Source organism: Bos javanicus, chromosome 10 (genome assembly GCF_032452875.1).
Source record: "Bos javanicus breed banteng chromosome 10, ARS-OSU_banteng_1.0, whole genome shotgun sequence".
NCBI classification, from domain to species: domain Eukaryota; kingdom Metazoa; phylum Chordata; class Mammalia; order Artiodactyla; family Bovidae; genus Bos; species Bos javanicus.
Window position 1 is genome coordinate 42,766,092 of NC_083877.1, and position 14,927 is coordinate 42,781,018.

A 14,927-nucleotide genomic window follows, 5' to 3' on the forward strand; every position below is an offset into this window, starting at 1 on the left:
AAACAATAACAACAACAACAAAACAAGAAGTCAATGAAGTAGTAGTTTCAAGAAGAAAAAAAGGATTTCTAACCTAGAGTTAAACTGTATCATTTAAATATGAGGATTCAATAAAGATATTCTTAGATAAAAAAGGTTACAGGAACTTTAACATGCAAGAGACACTCCTAAAAATACTACTGTACCAAAATTTAATGAGTTATCAACTCAAGAAGTTAAATACAATAAGGAAAACAAATATATAAAGATACATAATATATAAAACAAACATATATATAACAAAATATAACAAAGAAAAATCCTTTATTTGAAAAGATTTATAAAGTAGACAAATCTCTGGCAATAGTAATGAGAAAAGTGAGATGACTCAAATATATATAACAGAATAAGGAAAAACATGTAAAGACATGACAATGATCTTAAACATAATCAAAGAACATCATGAAGATCTATGTGCTAATAAATTTGATAACATAGATGAAATGGGGTGAGGGACTCAAGCGAAATTACTGAGACAAGAAGAAATAGAAGTTTTGAATCAATTGCTATAAATTAGTCATCAGAGGCTTTCCACCTAAACACACATACACACACGTGTGTAAATTTTACCAAAATTTTAAGGAATGGATAATCTCTATCATCGAAGATGTTCCAGAAAAATTTAAAAAGCTGAAGACTTCCTAACTCATTTTATGAAGTACCTATGACTCAGGTTCCAAAACTGGATGTTGGTGTTGTTTAGTCGCTAAGTCATGTCTGTCTCTTTTGTGACCCCATGGACTGGATCCTCTGTCCATGGGATTTCCCAGGCAAGGATGCTGGAGTGGGTTGCCATTTCCTTCTCCAAGGCATCTTTCCTATTCAGAGATTGAACTCGTATCTCTTACTTGGCAGGCAGATTCTTTACCACTGAGCCACCTGGGAAGGCCCTAAAGTGATAAAGTGTTAGTTTCCAAATCACATCCGGCTCTTAGTGACACCATGGACTGTAGCCTGCCAGGCTCCTCTGTCCATGGAATTTCCTAGGCAAGAATATTGGAGAGGGTTGCCATTTCCTTCTCCACAGGATCTTCCCAACCGAGGGACTGAAGCCAGGTCTCCTGCATTGCAGGCAGAGGCTTTACCATCTGAGCCACCAGGGAAATCCCCAAAACTGGATAAGAAATACAAAAAAGCATTAAAAAAAAAAAAAAAGCATATTCTATACAAGTAAAATCTAGCTGAAAGAATATAAAATAAGATACTATTTATCATAGCAACAAAGCAATAAGGGAATCTAAGAATTAACTAAAGAGAAAAAGAACTTCACAGAGAAAAATTTAAACTTTATTAAATAACAAAGGCATGCATGTGTGCATGCTCAGTCATGTCCAACTCTTTGCAACCCCACGGAGTATACTCCTCTGTCCATGGGATTATCCTGGCAAGAATACTGGAGTGGGTTGCCATTTCCTCCTCCAGGGGATATTCTGGACCCAGGGATCAAACCTGTGTCTCCTCCCACTCCTGCACTGACAAGTAGATTCTTTTACTGAGCCACCTGGGAAGCTCCTAAATAACAAATGAGTATGCATAAATGAAAAGATATGCCAAGTTCATGGACGGGAAAACTCAAAATTATAAAGAAGCAATTCTCTCCCAAATCTATCTACCTAATGTAATTTCAATTTTCAAAATAATCTTTTAAGATACTAACTGTTATATAGAATAAAGTCTGTAAGTAGTGAAGCAATTTTAAAAAACGAGTGTATGTAAAACTGATGAAAATCTGAACAAGGTCTATGGATTGTGCTAATATCATTTTCCTGGTTTTGACACTGTTATTACAGTTAGGTAAGACGTTGGAGCAAATTGGGTGAAGAAGGGTACATGAGAGCTATCTGGTCTGGGTTTTTGTGGGGGTTTTTTTGGGAGGGGGACTTCCTATGGATCTTTAATCATTTCAAAATAAAAAAGTATAAACAAAACCTTCACTAACCTTACTTTTCTTCCCTTAAGAAAAGGTTCCCAAAAGAACAGTCTACATACCCCACGATGAATCACAAATCCTATTCCACACTAATTCCCCTCCAATCCACTAATACACAGCAGCCAGAATCAACTTTTGAAACATCAACATTTAATCACGTCTTTAAAAGTCTCCCAGCGCCCTTAGAATAAAATTCCACGTGCAGTTAAAGCAAAACCTCTGCTGTGATGTAACCCTTCTCCGGTGTCTTTCCACACCATCCTCTGTTCCGCCAAGCTCCTCACACTCATGTTGCCCACATGCTAGTTCCCGAAAAAGAGCCAAGAGCTTTTCAGCTTTGAAACCTTCGCATAAACCGCTCCCCATACAGAGAGCAGGTAAAAAACGGTAATTTCATACGTGATCTCCACATTTCAAATCACAGGACGCTGAATTCTGCAGGGTTTGATTAGCAGCTGAGCTGCTTCTCATACGGCAACTCTATGCAGCCGTGTGTGTGCCAGGAACTGACTGATTTAAGACCGGTTTCAGATGTTCCAAGTAACATCAGGAAGGCCAGCGAACAAACAGCACATTTGATTGCTTACAGTGTGTGAGGTCCTTGTAATCCTCAAAACGACCACTTGCGCGAGAGACTAGGTTCCAATTCACAACTGAGCCTTAAAGGAGCTTAAGTAACCCGCCCAGGGTTGAATGGGAAGCGGTGGAGTCGTATTCAAAGCCAGGACTGTTCTTGACCTCTACTCGACACTGCCTTTCTTATTCTTCTCTCGCCCACAAGCCTACGAGGGATCCAGGCAGGTAGCTCCTGGGATCTGAGGCTGGAGCCCGGGCTTCACAGGATCCCGACCTTCTCTCTCGCCGAGGACAGCGAAGAAGAGCAGAGGCAGAGGTCCAGCACTAGGCACCTCCAAGAGAGGCAGCGCAGACCGCGGGGGGCGGGCCAGCGGGTACTCACCTGGTGCTGGCTCTGCGGCCACCCTGGCACAACAGCCGGGATTTCCCCGACGCGGGTGTGTGCGCCGCGGAGAAGCCCCCGGGGAAAATCCCACGGGCCCGTCCGCAGACACTGCCCAGGTAACGCAGTGCTGGTACCATCGCCTGCACCCCTTTCCCTGCCTCAAGCTCTAGAAGCCAGCCCTTGAGACCTGCAATGCCCGGGTCCCAGCGCCCTCTAGACCCGCCCCCCAAGCAGAGCCCAATGAAGGGAGCGCCTTCGCCCCACGTGGGCGCAGCCGCCAGTAGCCAATAGACGCGCGCGGCGGAGGGCGAAGGGCAGGCCTGCGCCGCCGTAGACGCTGGGGACGCCAGCTTGCTCCTTCCTTTTGACGCTGTGAGTAGAGGAGCTAGGCCCCGAGAGGGGCGGGACTAGTCGTGGTCACCCTCTCCCCTTTCCCTTCTCCCATCGCTTGGCTAACTGAAAATCTGGCCCGGCGAGTCACGCGTCCTCGACCTGCACAGCACAGCGGACTTGGCGCCGCAGGAGAAAGTCTGGGGATGACGATGGTGAAAATTCTCGTTTGGGCAGGCCCAGAGGCCCTCCTTTCCTCCAGCTAGGCCCCGCCCCCTCGACCCCTCCCCGCGTCTCTCGTGGCTCCGCCCTCTCAACCTCGCCTTTTCCTAGCCCCTCCCCACGTCCCTAGCGGCTCCTTGCGGAGAACCTCTTGTCTCCAACGAGTCTCCTACAGAGCGAAGTGCTCACTGAAGGGCACTGTCCAGCCCTACCCTTCTCCAGACGGAGGCTCTGTCATGGCGACGCCTGATAGTCTGCTGTTTTCTGGCCATCCATATATGTGGCTCCTGACATGTCATTCATTATTGGTCTTGTAAATATTCAGCGAATAAATGAAACAGACGGCTCGGTCTCTGCCATCATTTAGCGATCTGTTTCCTTTTTTTTTTTTAATACTGGACTGACATGTAGTTTTAAATATGCTTTGCGGGCCTAGAAACTGATTCACCTGTGCATGTCACTTCACCCCTGTTTAGCTGTAAAATGAGGGAAGCGGGCTGTGTAATCTCTGAAAGGCCTGTGTTAGATTAGTTCTGTGCCTAACACCTGTTGTCAGTGTTTGATGGAAGTTTTTGGGTTTTTTTTTTTTTTTAATTTTTAGGGTCAGGACAGCTGAGCAAAACAAAAATAGAACGATGTAACTGTATTACTTTATTTGGATTTAGCAGATGGAGCAGTGGTAAAGAATATGCCTCCAGTGCCAATGCAGATGGCGCAGTTTCTGTCCCTGGGTCCGGAAGATCCCCTGGAGTAGGAAATGGCAACCCACTCCAGTACTTTTGCCTGGAAAAGTCTGTGGAGAGGAGCCTGGCGGCCTGCAGTCCATGGAGTGGGAAGGAGTCGGACACCATTAATCATCCCATGGGCACTAACTTTATTGCTGGAAGGACTTACACTTGCCTGTCTGAATTTGGCTCCAGTTATTAGTCACATAGCTTGGGAAAGTGGAGTCACCCCTTTCCCTTAGCCCCTCCTCTGTGAACTATGAGTGATGTAGGGTCCCTCTCATAGGACTTTTGTCCTATGAGCAAGATAAGGCTCATCAGATTAAGCACAGTAAAGTGAAGTCGCTCAGTCGTGTCCGACTCTTTGGGACCCCATGGACTGTAGCCTACCAGGCTCCATCCATGATATTTTCCAGGCAAGAATACTGGAGTGGGTTGCCATTTCCTTCTGCAGAGGATCTTCCTGATCCAGGCATCGAACCCAGGTCTCCCGCATTGCAGGCAGATGCTTTACCGTCTGAGCCACCAGGGAAGCCCTTTAAGAGCTCAATAAAATGATGGTTTTTATTATGTTTATATGGTTTTTATCACCTGGATAGTTATGCATATTTTCTTTATTTGTGAAAATAATGTGGAATGTTGCCTGCTTGTTCATCACAAATGAAAAATAAGATATTCATTTTTTAGTTTTTAATTAGAAAATTTTTTAATATTTTGAATTTTGAGTTAATTGTAGATTTCCATGCAGTTGTAAGAAACAGTAGAGATCCTGTGTACCCTTTACCCAGTCTTCTCAAATAGTAACATCTTGTAAAAGTTTGATACAACAACATAACCAGGAACAGCCCATGGATCTTATTCAGATAGCTGTTTTGCATTTGTGTGTGTGTTTAGTCCTGTACATATTTTATCACACCTGTATAGATTCTTATTATTATTATTTTTGGTCATGCAGTGGGGCTTGTGGAATCTTAGTTCTCTGACTATGGATAGAACCCTGACCCCTGGCAGTGAGAGTGTCCCAACCACTGGACCGCCAGGGACCTCCCCATGTGTAGAATGTTGTATCCATCACAGGCAAGCTACAGCACAGATCCATCACCACCAAGATCCCTCCAGCAAGGCATCCTCTTCCCCATTCTGTTCTCACTTTCTAAAATTTTGACATGTCAATAATGTTACATAAACAAAATTATATAGTATGCAACTTTTTGGAATTGACTTTTTCACTTAGCATTATCCCATGAGATCCATCCAAATTGTTGCCTGTATTGATAGTTCATTCTGTCTTATTGCTGAGAAGTATTTCATGGTATGAATGTACCACAACATGCTTAAACCATTCACCCTTTGGAGGATATCTGAGTTACTTCTAGTTTTTTTCACTATTCGAATAAAGCTGCTATAAAACTTAGTGTACAGCTTTTTGTGTGAGCCTGTTTTTATTTCTCTGGGATAAATGCCCAAGAGTCCAATTGCTGGGTCATCTGATAAGCACATGTTTAGCTTTGTAAGAAAGTGCCAAACTCCTTTCCAGAGTGGCTGTACCATTTTACATTCCCACCAGCAATGTTGAGTGATCGAGTTCCTTTTCAGTGTCGCCAGCTTTTGGTACTATCACTGTTTTTTATTTTAACCATTGCACAGGATTGTAGTTGATTTGTTACTAGGTTGAGTATGCTGCTGCTAAGTCACTTCAGTCGTGTCCGACTCTGTGTGACCCCACAGACGGCAGCCCACCAGGCTCCCCCGTCCCTGGGATTCTCCAGGCAAGAACGCTGGAGTGGGTTGCCATTTCCTTCTCCAGTGCATGAAAGTGAAAAGTGATAGTGAAGTCGCTCAGTCATGTCTGACCCTCAGTGGCCCCATGGACTGCAGCCCACCAGGCTCCTTAGGTTGAGTATAGAATTCTACAATCTAGGGTCTGTGGTCAGGGTTTCATGAATCAGTCCATAGTAGTGACTGTTTTACTCTTCTGTGATTTTGAGCTTTGAGCTTGTACTTCCTAGTTTAGCAAAGTGAAAGAACTCAAAATACACATGTACTTTTATAAAATTTTCTCTGCTTAGCTTCTCACCTAGTCTTGACTGTACATTAATTTGTTTCATCTCGATTATCTCAAATCAAGAGCTCACCTTACATTCATTGACCCTGTAATGTCTTTGGCTAGAGACATGTGTTTTCTGGCCACCACATCCTCCTGAAGCTAAGAATTCATGTTCACCTTCCATCTAGGTCAGAACCCATAAGAAGTTAGTTCAGTGAGTGTCAAGTGATACTGGCCTAGGGTGACTTTGGCTTCTAATTCCTAAGGAAGTGCTCTGTCACTCTATTTCACTAGACTCTAGATACATCAGGAATAAGAACTGGCATCAGTAATGGATGATTTCCAGTGAAGTGGGGTTATAATCTGGGGGGAAAACTCCCCAATTCTGATACCACCTCACCCTTCTCTCCACACTTTCACTGCCCTCAAGAACAGGTTGGCTAGTTTAGTCTTTTTGACCCTTAAGTTAGCCATCATTTTGAATAGCCCACCTAAGTAATTTTGTTTAATATATAAAAAGAGAACTTGCACTGTTTAAAAGAAACTTGTTTTTATGCAACTTGGAGAACTCTCCATCTCCTATTTTGAGGCACACATTAGAGGTCTGGCTTTCTCTAAGTCACAAACTTACTATCAACTTTTGGAAACATCTTTTAAAAAAAAACTTACGGCTCCAAGCCATGTTATGATAGTAAGAAGAATTTTTAAAATAATTTGAATTCCTGAGTTATCACAGCAGTAGCTTAGTAATGTTTATTTTTTAACTTGAATTTGAGTGGTTTCTTTTAATTTGTGTGCCCGGTCACTCAGTTGTGTCTGACTGCGACCCCATGGACTGTGGCCTGCCAGATTCTTCTGTCCATGGAATTTTCCAGGCAAGAATGCTAAAGTGGGTTGCCATTTCCTTCTCCAGGGGATTTTCCGTATCTAGGAATCAAACCTGAGTCTCCTGTGTCTCCTGCATTGCAGTTAGATTCCTTATCTGCTGAGCCTTCCCGGAAGCCCTTCTTTTAATTTATTAAAGTTAAATTCACCAACTCACCACCAGAGGTCTCCTCTTTCCCTCTAGAAAGCTTTCTTAGAGATAGCTGCTTGAATTCATTTGAAATTCCCAGTATCAATTTTAACAAAATTACAGTTGAGAATGCAAAAACCTACCAGTTATTTTTTTAGGTTTACTGAAAAATAAAAATTTTCATGTTTAAATTATTTTGAATATAATATCCAGTATTTCTAGAGATCATAAGCTGAAGTAAATTTGGTCTTTTTCTTAAGCTGAAATATAAGGTTGACCAAAATGAATCAAGTGACTTCAGTTTTCATACTTCTCTAATTTTTCTGCTTAATGACAGTTTCTTTGTTTCTGCATGAAAATTCATCAGCCATTGAAGATTGTTAATTCCAAGTATTTATTTAACTTGCATTAGGGGATGGTGCTGTGCCTGGTGTTAGGAATAATTGAAATGAATGTGTGATTTTTGCTCTTCCTTTTGCTCTGCATACTTTAAATATTGCATGAATGAATAGATGGATGGAGGTGGTATTTGAATAAAGTCTTGAGGTTGGGAAAGATTTTCATAGGATTCTAGGGGCGGGCAGGGAGGACTCTAGGAGGGAACTAGGAGGGAACAGCCTGAGATGAATTCAGAAAGACCCAATTTGTAAATATGGTTGGCAGCCAAAGGAGTTACTGAAGTGGGCACGGGTGGTGAGAGATTTAATCAAAAGCAGGGAAGATCTGAGAATGTGGGAGGAAGTATTTATAGCGCGGGGACACGTTTGTAGTAATGAAGGCGGAGTAATGGCGGAAAAGCAGGGAAGAAGGTAGTAGATGACCCCAGGGTCCTGTCCTCAGACCTCAGCTCTCATTGTTCACAGCCTCAACATCCTCGGGCATTTCCTCAGCTCTAAGGTGGTTCCCTCTCAGGACTCTCTAGTTCTCTTCTTTTTCTTGAGTTCTAGAACCATTCAAGGACTGAAGAAAGAGCCATTGACTAATTAGAGCAAAAGCTAGGTTCAGGTTTCAGCACTGCATTGCAAACAATTAGCCCAGAAACACTGGGCAAGTCCCTTTAAAGACACGCATTTATTAATACCCCCACCTTCTTCCAGGATTTTAGGGTGTCAGTGAGTTACTTAATATCGGGGCTTCAGTTTCCTCATCTCTGAATGGCCCTCATTCTTGCTGCTGCTGTCTGAGTAATCTTCCTGAAGCATAGTTCTGACCATGCCAGTGCTCTGTGCTGAAAGCTCAGTGACTGCTAGCTACCTGCAGAAGCCAAATTCTCTGGCTGATCACAGGAGACCCTTCCTGTTGGGACTGTGTACATTGTCTGTCTCCTCATGACCCCCATGTTCTAAGCCAACTGAACGACAATAAGTCTTAAACGTTCCCACCACAGCTAGTCACCTGACCTACCTTTTCTTGGCATCTTTGTCTGTTGAAATCCTTGTTTGTCTTTAACTCTTTTGAGGTATTTTTCAGGCTCCATCGTTTATTTTAACTACCTGGTCACTTGTTTTAGCTCACTCTACCCTGCATTAAGTTGTCAGCTCTTCAAAGACAGTGTATCATTTGTCTGTGTTTCACCCCCCTCCACCTGGCACCATAAGTCACGTTGAGACCCAGTTCCGAAATCACTTTCTCAACTCATGGTTATGGATTTTTACAGCTGGAAATCATCTGTGCCAATCATCTCATTTTATAAATGAGAAAACCAAGGGTCAGAGAGGTTAAGTGGCTTGTCTAGTCTTTCCCAGCTGCCCTGGCATAGTTCTTGGTTTGCACTGTTCTGGGGGCTACTTACAATCTTGTCCTCAGTTCACTTCAGTTCAGTCGTTCAGTCATGTCTGACTCTTTGTGACCCCATGAATCGCAGCACGCTAGGCCTCCCTGTCCATCACCATCTCCCAGAGTTCACTCAAACTCACGTCCATCGAGTCGGTGATGCCATCCAGCCATCTCACCCTCTGTTATCCCCTTTCCTCCTGCCCTCAATCCCTCCCAGCATCAGAGTCTTTTTCATTGAGTCAACTCTTCGCATGAGGTGGCCAAAGTACTGGAGTTTCAGCTTTAGCATCATTCCTTCCAAAGAACACCTGGCATTCCCTGGTGGTTGGATCTCTTTGCAGTCCAAGGGACTCTCAAGAGTCTTCTCCAACACCACAGTTCAAAAGCATCAATTCTTGTCATAGGAAGATCTATTTCCATGATTCCACTCCTTTTCTGGATCTAAGTGTCTTAACCTTGATACATTGACCCTTAGATGATTTTAGTTTGTCATTTTGATACTGGAAATGTGGATTGGGACTGGAACTACTGCTGCTGCTAAGTCACTTCAGTCGTGTCCGACTCTGTGCGACCCCATAGACAGCAGCCCACCAGGTTCCACTGTCCCTGGGATTCTCCAGGCAAGAACACTGGAGTGGGTTGCCATTTCCTTCTCCAATGCATGAAAGTGAAAAGTGAAAGGGAAGTCGCTTAGTCGTGTCGGACTCTTGGCGACTCCATGGACTGCAGCCTACCAAGCTCCTCCACCCATGGGATTTTGCAGGCAAGAGTACTGGAGTGGGGTGCCATTGCCTTCTCCGTGGGACTGGAACTGGTTTCGGTAAATCTGTAACTGCACTACCTGAATGGACACCAGGTGGCGCCACTGTAGGCGGACTCCAATTGAAGCTCGAACAAGTATAACTTAATGTCAAGGCTGGGAGGAACCATAGAGACCATCCAATTTGGCCTCTCCTTTGCGGCAAAAGAAACCAAGAAAACAAACAGTAGTAACTTGCTGAATAACTATTGAGGGGTAAATGAGTCAGCTTTATCATCACAAGAACATTGAGTCTGAAGTTGTGAAGTAAGTTACTGTATGTATGGATTCTGATTGCCAACTGATGATCTAATATGAATACTATTTTATGTGTCTAGAGCAAATGATGCTGTTTGGAAAAATTTCCCAGCAGCTCTGTGGCTTAAAGAAACTCCCATGGTCACGTGACTCCCGATACTTCTGGGGCTGGTTGAATGCAGTGTTTAACAAGTAAGTTACCCATACTAAAGTGAAGAAACATGGGGATTGTTTCAGCTCGATGAGTTCCCAGTGGCTAATTTGGTTTTCTTATATTTCAGATGTTATTTGTGTTGTGTATGCAGTATGATCCTAATTTTCTTAAAAAAAATTGAATTAAGACCAAAAAGAGATAAGTTATAAAATATTAACTGTGACTGACTGGGTTACAGGACTTCAGTGATTCTTTTTATTCATTCTTTCAGTACCTTTCAAGCTTTTAAAAATGATCTTTTATTATTTTTATAATCAGAAAAGCTCAATACTGTTAGAATATTTTATTCTGTGACTTAAGCAATGTAGTTAACCTTTTGAATACCATCAAGTGAATTCAAGTTTTAAAAATGTTATTTGGTGGCATGCTTATTTTGAAACTGGCAAAACTAACCTCCTCATTGCTTAATACAGCATTAATACCACTAACTAGAGAAAAAGGCATAAGTAAAAATTAATAAAGATCACTTAAGGACATTAATTTGAACAAATGTTCAAAATTATTCTCTTTTTAAATCTTTTATCATTAATAAAAATTATAACCAAGTGTTGTCATTCGTTCAATACATAGTTACTGAGTATCTCCTGGAGTCAAGCTACTATGCTGCATACGAGTCAATGAAGACCCATGTCTGCCTGATAAACTCAGATTTTAAAAAAAAAAATGCTTTGACAGTGTTCACTTGAAAACAAAAGCAAAAATGGTAGCAAGTAGAGCTACCATTGAATATTTTCTTTTCATGGATTTATCTCCCTCATCACGTGAAGTGAAAAGTAGTTGCTATTCCATATTTACGTTGGTGAACATAGCTAAGAAGCTAGTGACTATAGTTAAAGCTACCTGCTTTTGTCCTCGTCCCCACAGAGTGGATCATGACCGCATCAGGGACGTGGGCCCTGACAGGGCAGCGTCAGAGTGGCTGCTGCGCTGCGGGGCCATGGTGCGCTACCACGGCCAGCAGAGGTGGCAGAAGGACTACAACCATCTCCCGACAGGCCCTCTGGACAAGTACAAGATTCAGGCGATTGACGCCACCGATTCCTGTATCATGAGCATCGGATTTGATCACATGGGTAAGTCCTCCACCATTTGTTATGGGAAATGCAGGTGATTTGCAATGACCTTTGGTTGCACTTGAAACTCTTATAGTCATACGGGTGTCCTTCTCGCCCTTTTCAGTCCAATCCAGCTTGTATCTTCTTGTGTATGATATTTATTTTTAAGTTAAATAGAGGTTACAAGTACCCTCCTCTCCTTTCTCTCCAAACCAAGCTGTGGTTTATCAACTTAATATTTAAGGTCTTGTTTGTCAAACTGTCTTTGTCAAACTTCTGTCATTGAGTAACCCTGACTAATGTAGAAATAATTATATCCACACAGCCTCTGCTTGTGTGGGCATTTTATTCCTCAGTGCATGGGCATCTGACTGTAGAATGGCTCTGTCTGTCAGCACAATCCATGTAGTGAATACTTTGTGTGGTTAATAGAGTGACTAATTGTTCCAGTTTTCCTGGGATTAAGAGGTTTCCTAGGACTTAGGACTTTCAGTCCTGACACCAGAACAGTCCTGGGCAAACCAGGACAGTTGATCATCTTAATGGTAAAGCAGGTTCTTAAACTGTGCTTTTTTCCCCTCCAGAAGGCCTACAGTATGTTGAAAAAATAAGACTATGCAAGTGTCACTATATTGAGGATGGTTGTTTGGAGAGACTTAGCCAACTTGAAAATTTACAAAAAAGCATGTTGGAAATGGAAATAATTTCATGTGGGAATGTCACAGACAAAGGTATCATTGCTTTGCATCATTTCAGGTAGGTGGTTAGTGTCAGAATGGAAACTTGATAATCATGTTAAGGTGAATAATCAGAATTTAAAACAGTTGATAAATGGTATCTTTTCTTAATTCTGAAAAACAGAATTTAAAAAAATGATTTAACCTTCAGCCACAATACTTTAAAACAGTTGAAATTATCAACTTTAATATCTTATAGTTGTATTGCATTTTTTAGGAAGCATCTTTTTTTAAAAAATCAATTACATAAAGCACCTAGCATGATGCCTATTAAAGTTGTTGGTGCTCTCAGTAAACATCAGCTATTATACTTCCTCCTCATCCTTTAAAGTATTTTTCCCCCATGGTCTGCCAATAACCTCAGCATCACAGGAAGTTTGAGAAATCTTAAACATTAGAACCAAAAGTACAAGATTGTTTGTCTCTTACATTAGTTCAGGCTTTGTGGCTTCATCTCGTAACAGAAACTTGAGTTGTTTTAAGAACTTCCCCAGTTTCTTTTCCTTTCTAGGTTAAGATTCATATTTTTAAAATTCAATTTCATTTAAAATAAAAGCAGAAACATAACACAGTTCACCCATTTTCCTGCTTCTCACCCCGGCTTGGCAATAACCACCAATCTGTTTTGTGTATCTGTGAGCTTGCTTCTTTATTTTTAGCTTCCACATATAGGCGATCATACAGTATTTGTCTCTCTCTCTCTGACTTATTTCACTTAGCATAATACCCTCGAGGTCTATCTGGTTTGTTGCTAATGCAGAATTTTATTATTTTTTATGGCTCAGTACTACATATATGCATATACCGTATTTTCTTTATCCACTGACCCATCAGTGGACTTTTAGGTTGTTTCTGTATATTGACTATTGTAAATAATGCTGCCCTGAACATGGGTGTGCAGATATCTTGTTGAGTTAGTGTTTTTGTTTTCTTCAGATAAATACTGAAACATAGAATTGTTGAATCATACGGAGAAGGCAATGGCACCCCACTCCAGTACTCTTGCCTGGAAAATCCCATGGATGGAGGAGCCTGGTGGGCCACAGTCCATGGGGTCGCTAAGAGTCGGACAAGACTCTGCAAATTCCCTTTCACTTTTCACTTTCATGCATTGGAGAAGGCAATGGCAACCCACTCCAGTGTTCTTGCCTGGAGGATCCCAGGGACGGGGAAGCCTGGTGGGCTGCCGTCTATGGGGTCGCACAGAGTTGGACACGACTGAAGCGACTTAGCAGCAGCAGCAGCATGGTAGTTCTTTTTTAATTTTTTGAGGAATCTTTATGCTGTTTTTCATATGACTGCCCCAATTTACACTCCCCTCAACCATGCACAAAGATTCTCTTCCCTCTACATCCTCGCCAACGCTTATTTCTAGTCTTTTTGATAACAGCCATTCTAACAAGTGTAGGGTGCGGTCTCATTGTGGTTTGATTTGCATTTCCCTGATAATGATGTAGAGTATCTTTTCATGTACCTGTTCTCCATCTGTATGCCCTCTTTGGAAAAATGTCTATTCAGATATTTTGCCCATTTTAAAAATTGCATTGTTCAGGGTTTTTTGCTGTTGAGTTGTATGAGCTTATATATTTTGGATATTAGCCCCTTATCAGATATATGACTTGCAGACATTTTCTCCTGTTCAGTAGGTTGCCTTTTCATTTTGTTAATGGTTTTCTTTGCTGTGCAGAAGCCTTTCAACTTGATGTATTTCCACTTGTTTATTTTTGCTTTGTTTTTACTTTTAGTGTCAGATTCAAAAAATCATAACTACAACTGATGTCATATTTTATATTTAACATGCAAAGGAGTTCTATGCCATAATATACATATTTGGAAAAACTCAGCAGAATTATTGACATAACCAGAACAACTAAACTTTCCAAAGTCTAGATTAGTTCCTAGCATGAATTTCATTTAAAGTAGTACTCTAGGACTACTGTTCTAAAAGTCATTTTGAATGTGTAGGATGATATGAACATGTACTGTGTGTACTTTCTTAAAAAGCCAATAAAACAAATTTATTTTTAATGCTATGAGAGTAAAGGTCAAATTACATTAACTTTTAAAATTTTCTTCTTTTTACAGGAACCTCAAGTATTTGTTTCTAAGTGATCTTCCTGGAGTAAAAGAAAAAGAAAAAATTGTTCAAGCCTTTAAGACATCACTGCCTTCTCTGGAGCTAAAATTGGACTTGAAGTAAAATAATATTTCAAAAAGTATCTTAATTCAGTGTAGAGTGTCATTTTAAATTGATCCTTAACAGCAACAAATATTATATGGTTATCAGCAGAACTATAAGGATGTTATATCATGACATTTTTAGCAGGGTCCATCATGTAGAAAATAAACATTCAGATGTGATTCACTAAAGTTACTAAGTTGGAATTAAGAATTTATGTACACTAAATCATATTAAATGCAAATCATATACCCTTTTAATTTTAATATATTTATTTTATAATGGTATCTATATAAATATCTTGATGTAGATACTTAAGTTCTTTAAAATGATTTAAATGTATAGTACAGATATTTAACAGTAATTTGTTTCATTTTAAAGTTATTGAAGCATGTTACTATAAATGTACAATTATGAAAAACTGAAAGCTAAATTTCAGATTCATTGAGATGGAGTCAATTATGCAAAGTAATCAGAGGTTGCTGGAGCATTCCCATTCTTCCCAGGATTTGCATGCATTTCTCATGATCCTGCATATCTGTGCTCTTTGTAACATACATCCTTTCTCTGAATAAACAGTTTCTGGCTAATTTGTCTAGTCTGTAGGCTTAATCTGGTGTTTTATTAAAACTAGACCTAA

The 14,927-nt window shown here is 41.0% G+C and overlaps 2 protein-coding genes across 3 annotated transcripts in view; one reads left to right on the forward strand and one right to left on the reverse strand.

The window, feature by feature from the left end:
- Positions 1 to 3,207, reverse strand: part of L2HGDH (L-2-hydroxyglutarate dehydrogenase) — a 53,070-nt gene extending 49,863 nt beyond the window's left edge. Inside the window, exon 1 of one of the 2 annotated variants that reach the window (XM_061429785.1) lies at positions 2,928 to 3,207. In XM_061429785.1, coding sequence (XP_061285769.1) covers positions 2,928 to 3,067 — 140 coding nt within the window. In that variant the 5' untranslated portion in view covers positions 3,068 to 3,207. The remainder of the gene's footprint in view (positions 1 to 2,927) is intronic. The other variant, XM_061429786.1, reaches the window with a different exon arrangement.
- Positions 3,208 to 3,213: 6 nt separating this feature from the next.
- Positions 3,214 to 14,877, forward strand: DMAC2L (distal membrane arm assembly component 2 like). Its single transcript, XM_061429799.1, has 5 exons — positions 3,214 to 3,302; positions 10,183 to 10,294; positions 11,181 to 11,389; positions 11,956 to 12,127; positions 14,194 to 14,877. Exons 2-5 carry the CDS (start codon positions 10,188 to 10,190, stop codon positions 14,306 to 14,308), a joined length of 603 nt encoding a protein of 200 aa, XP_061285783.1. The 5' UTR covers positions 3,214 to 3,302; positions 10,183 to 10,187; the 3' UTR covers positions 14,309 to 14,877.
- The last annotated feature ends 50 nt before the right edge of the window (positions 14,878 to 14,927 follow it).

Bases quoted from the DNA above. Each gene is read 5' to 3' on its own strand.
- DMAC2L (XM_061429799.1), top strand. From the start codon at position 10,188: ATGATGCTGTTTGGAAAAATTTCCCAGCAGCTCTGTGGCTTAAAGAAA. The intron at 11,390-11,955 runs GTAAGTCCTCCA...TTTCCCCTCCAG, and splicing joins CATCGGATTTGATCACATGG to AAGGCCTACAGTATGTTGAA. The intron at 12,128-14,193 runs GTAGGTGGTTAG...TTCTTTTTACAG, and splicing joins ATTGCTTTGCATCATTTCAG to GAACCTCAAGTATTTGTTTC.